The following is a 5,359-nucleotide window of genomic DNA, read 5'->3' on the forward strand; positions in this document are numbered from 1 at the left end:
TCACCACACACACACTCCCTTTATGCTGGCAGACTTCATCGATTGATTTCCCCTCGCTGTGACACATTTGGTGCAGCTGCATGTGGCCTATTAATTATATCCACAGCAGAATCTTGTCACGCTCTTCTTTTTTCTAACAATACCCCCTCCCCTCTTCCTCCTCCCTGCACCCCCACCTCCACACACCACCCACGACAAAACACTTGCTTCCAAGCAAGAGGCCTGTGATCTCACTGGCTGCATCCATGACCCCGCCGGATCCCAATTTGGGTTTTGGAATCGAGAGGCCAGCGGGGTCAAACCTGGAGCAGCCAAACACACCCCTGCGCTCAACGCTAGGCCAACCAGCTAGCCCTGAGATTCCGTTTGGAGCACCGGCGCGGTCCCGCTCGCTCAGCTTTCGGCTGGAAAAGCTTCCCCCAGCGAACGCGCTCGCAGCAGGACACGGCAACACTCGTCAGGGCGGCTTTTCTCTCCATTGTGCCGACGCGCTTCTGTGTGCGGATGCATCTGGCAAACAATACAGTAAGCCTCCGCTGCAGGCCTCTTATAGCCTAAAACCCTGCCTTTTTATATTTAGCTCGTAATCACTATAATTTCTAAATTAGACACAGGCAGGCCAAGCACACATTCCTTCTGTACAATAGCCTCGAACGCTTGTCCCGTCTCCTCCAGAGACGCTCGGCAGAGAGACGTGCTAAATATTAGAGTCAAAGATGAAAACAAGCGGAGCATGTTAAACAGCTGCTGTTGAGGATGCAGCGGAGGGGCGGGAGGCGCAGATTAAGAGCAGATTACAGAGCCTTTTCCCTCTGGGGCTCCATATTCCAGATTGACAATGATGTGGGATTGGGAGATCAACCTGGAGATTTTCATATGAAAAGATGTTTTCCATCAGAGATTAACGACCGTTATGATTCATTATCTTTTTTTGTTGTTGTTGTTCCTGGTTTTCAGAGGCAGCCGGGATTGGATGCAAGAGCGAGATGGAGGGATGAGCGTTTCCGGGCGGCAAGAAGGACGGGAGGATCAAGAGATTTCGGAAGCGACCCTACGACAAAGCCAAAGGCCTCATGTTTTATTTAAGCCTTATTTTCACTGAGTCCAGGATTTTAAGTATTTCTATTGTAAAATGAACCAAGTAAACAGGAATGAACCGCAGATGTTGGAGACCCCCGTCGGTTGTAACTCCATTGACAAGTGGAGCGGTTGGGGCGGAGCCAGTCTACACACCTGTTAATGGGCAGAAAGTGATAACAACATCAGAAAGCACCAATATAGCGCTCATTTAAACTAACATTTCCAAAATTTGTAAACATTTGGGTGCCGTATTTTCTGGAGAATAAGTCAGTTTTTTCAAAGTTTAGCCAACGGTGCGACTTATATTCAGGAGCAACTTATTTCTGTGTTTTTAAAAAAAATTTCAGACATAAAGGCTCATATATTTATTATTTTCCCAGTAAACACCAGTTGTCTTTTAGCGGTTATTTCTTTTAACAACTGCTAGAGGTCGCTGCACCCGAAGTATTTTCTACTGACAGCGAAGAAGAAGTGTCGTCCAAAACAAACATGGAAGAGAATCTGATTGTTTTCCTCTTAAATTTGGATATTTTTCTAGTACGGACCAAAAGATTAGTATTCCTTTTTATTCATTAATTATTTTAGCTACACTGGTCTTGGCGGATTTGTTCTGAAATGTCCGGCTGTTCTCCCAAAAGTGCAACTCATACTCCAGAGCGACTTATTATATGGTTTACTTCTTGATTAGACATTTTTTGCTCTTGCAACTTTGACTTCGGTGCGACTTGTACTCCAGAAACTACAGTATTTGCGATTTCCTGTGTACTCTTTTGGTCACGAGTCTTTATTGAAAACACCTGCAAAAACAGCAAGATCTGGAACTGCAAACATTCCTGGCCATCCATGGCAACGGTGTGAAACAGGGTGAACTAGCGGCACACTATCACCAAACAAACCTTCTAGTGGAATCGAGGCATAACTGAGTGAAAACACTCGCCAGAATGAACTGGACCGTACTGAATCAGTCCGTAAAGGACTGTACCAAACTGCTCAGTGGAAACGAGGCTTTAGTGGCCAAAAGACTTAGCATGGGGCCCTCACCAATGCATTAATCATGGGATCATCTGGAGTTGACATTCGTAGACTACGGTCACATATACCATAATGCTACAGAGTGGTGACCTAAATGCAAGTTTTTCAGCATATTCGGCAGGTGGCTGGGTTGCGGCATTTGTAATTGGAGTTTGTTTTTTACACGCCCCACGGTTGCCGCTCAGGTTTTGAAAAAAATAAACATTTACAGCAACCGGATGATCTGGAGGTCGCAGAGTGGCAGTCCAGTGACATGCAGGGAGGACGCCATTACGAAATCAGGCGCTAAACCTACTGGATGCAAAATTACATAATAGCAGAAAAATGTTCCTAAGATTCCTAAAGAAATATAATATAATAATATTATATGTATAATATAAATAAATATACTACAAAAAAGTAAAAACTTGACTTGTAAAAAACAAAACAGATTAAATTTATAGATCTAATCTGATTAGCTTGAAAGGACTAGTGATCGTTTTTTCATGCAGCATTAGAAAGTCTATTAATTCAGAAGCTGCTATGCTGTACGTTGTGCTTCACGATAAGAAGAAATACAACAGCACCTTTTTTTGAAAAAAGGAAATATCGGAATGTGTCAAAATATTCATAAAAACCAAAACATCTGTGAGTAGAAGGAACAGATCCCCGTCGATGGCTTTTTTTGTTCGTAAAGTGTGAAGGTTCGATCCCGTCCTCCAGTGTGTGTGAGCCTGTACATTAATGTGCCTTTCACAGATGATCCAAAGAGGAAAAATCCCACAGGGTGAATCAATAGATGGGGTTGGATAATGGAAGCCTGCTCAGACAGCTGTGTTCCGGCGAGTCGGGACTGTTGAGCGCGTGGATGGACGGCTGTCTGTATATGAAAACTGGACTGAATGTGACCTTACCCAGAGAAAATGACTTTTGACAATGACAATTTTTAACCTAAATTTACATTACTGTCTGATATTTCCAGGCTTGTTTCTCCTAATGTAAGCAAACAGTGCACTTTTCGCTCATTTAACCATTTAAGACCCCGCAATTCTTCTAAATCCGGTGGACTCTGAAACAAAAAAAGAATAACTTTGTGCTGATATACAACACTATGCAGAAGTGTCTACGCAATTAAACCAAATGATTCTAAAATGGAGAAAAGCAGCTTCAGAATCCTTTGGAGTTACGGAAATTGCATGAAAAGTTGTAAAGTTTTGGTAGTTCAAGGAGTAAAATGTTTTATGTTGCCATGATGTCTCAGGTATTAACGTTTAAACATCGAAGATGTCACTGGCGACAGAAAAACAATACAAGTTCATTGAACTATCGTGACTCTTTGGCTGTTTATCTAATTTGGACACAAAACAAAACATCAGAGTCTGCTGGAAGAATGCTTGTTGTGTAAATAGTTGAAGGGTATTTTGATAGGCATATATTGTTTAGTGTCACTGGCGACATCTCAATATTTGAACTCTGGCAATGTCACCAGTGACACTTACTGTGTCTCTTAGACTGTTTACGCAATTAATGCAAACCTAATGATTCTGAGGTGGAGAAATGCACCCTCAGAATCCATTGAAAACATAATTGTCAAAACGGTTTAAGAAATAGGCTGAATCCAAATTCTTTCCCTACCCCAACATTAAGCCCTCCAAGCGGAGAGTTATAAAAAAAAACAATGTCTTTAAACTCAGATGTTACTAACCCTCGATGACGTCATTAATATTCGCTGGTCATTTATGTTAGTGTGATTGACATTAAGACAAATAGACCTTCACTAAAACTAAGCACTGAAATGAGGAACCAAATGCAGCACCTTATTCCGGTTCCAGTAGAACCGCACAAGTCGTAACGGTTCCTCCTTAGAATCGAATTTCAGTCCCCAACACTAGTCCCTATACCCTTTCCCCTTGAAGGAACAAGTTTGGACACCGGTAAAGCTCCAAATGCCCCTACAACTGGAGGTATAGGGAGAAGCAATGGGGGAAGAATTTGGATTTGGTTTAACTCTTACGCAATTAACATTAATCTACTGATTCTTTAGGTTCTAATACATTAGAGTTACATTGATTGAGTAGCTGGTTTAAGAGTTATAATACTTCAAAGAGCATTCGTGACATTTCCGGTATGAACACTTTAACTTTGATATCACTATCGACACTTACAGAGAACAGCCCTTCAAACGGGTAGTGCTATATATCTAGTTCATAATTAAGTTAAAAAGTTATGGTTTTAAAGTTTCAAAAAAAACATTTTATGAGTTTTCTATAAATGTTTATCCTAACCTGACCTGATCCTAGGTTTTGGATTTTGGCCCATTGAGTTTGAAACCCTTGTGTTAGCCGTTGTTTTCCATTACTAAGCAAAAAAAGAAAAAATAGTCCCACGCTAAGACCCTTTGATGTGTTTGACAGAACACAGATCACAGTGGATGTCTCTAAAGTATTCTAGCCTCTATTTTATAAAAAAATACATTGTTTTTGTCCTACAACAATCCTTCACTTATAGGTCACGCTTCCAATTTTAACTTAATTAAAAAATAATTGGATAATTTTCCAATATTAAAGTCTCTCCACCCTCCAGAATCACCCAACCCCCATGCCAGACTCTCTGCAATCGATACCAATAAAAATAAATCCTTTATCTCATTTTCTTAAGTGCCCCCCTCATTGATCTTTAGCTTCCGACATAACACAACAGTCAATAAATAACAGCGAAATGCTCCCAGCCTGATGGAAATTACCAGCGGATCACAGTCCCGCATCAAAGCATGAATGATAAATCCCCCCAAATTTTGTAGTCCAATTAAAGCGCATTATTTTACAAAGATCAGAACTGAAGCGTGCAATTAAATATCTGCTGATAGGCATAAATTATTGTGCAGGGTGGAAAAAATATTTTATTTTTTTCCACGCGAGAATAAATCAGCAGATAAAAGCGAAACCTTTTTTTTTTTTTTTTTTTCCGATGAGTCCAGCCTGCAGTTTATCTCCCTCCTTCCACCCCTCGCTCCCCTTCGGTGTGGATGCTTCAGTTGTGGTGCCACGACTGATAACGAGCTGACAGAGAAATGCAGAAAAATATTCTTTAATTAAAGAGCCGTGAAGAATGACTGAAGGTTTGTGCGCCACACACACATGTGAGCACACGACACACACGACTTCTGGAGGCTTGATGTGCTGTGGCTAATGAGGACGGACACTGGACCACAGTCACTCCTCCGCGGAAAAGACGAACTAACCGATTCACATCATTATTTAAATTAGAC

General features: G+C 41.3%; 1 protein-coding gene across 3 annotated transcripts in view; it reads left to right on the forward strand.

Moving 5' to 3' along the window:
- Window positions 1–1,333, forward strand: part of rnf144aa (ring finger protein 144aa) — a 132,036-nt gene extending 130,703 nt beyond the window's left edge. The window contains exon 10 of one of the 3 annotated variants that reach the window (XR_002918949.2): window positions 958–1,068. Coding sequence is in view for 1 of the 3 variants with exons in the window: in XM_024269456.2 (XP_024125224.1) it covers window positions 958–1,086 (129 nt within the window). In the remaining 2 variants the exon portion in view is untranslated. Of the gene's footprint in view, window positions 1–957 lie in introns of all 3 variants that reach the window. The other 2 variants (XM_024269456.2, XM_024269509.2) reach the window with 2 other exon arrangements.
- Window positions 1,334–5,359: the final 4,026 nt, after the last annotated feature.

This window comes from Oryzias melastigma, linkage group LG22, assembly GCF_002922805.2.
Source record: "Oryzias melastigma strain HK-1 linkage group LG22, ASM292280v2, whole genome shotgun sequence".
NCBI lineage: Eukaryota > Metazoa > Chordata > Actinopteri > Beloniformes > Adrianichthyidae > Oryzias > Oryzias melastigma.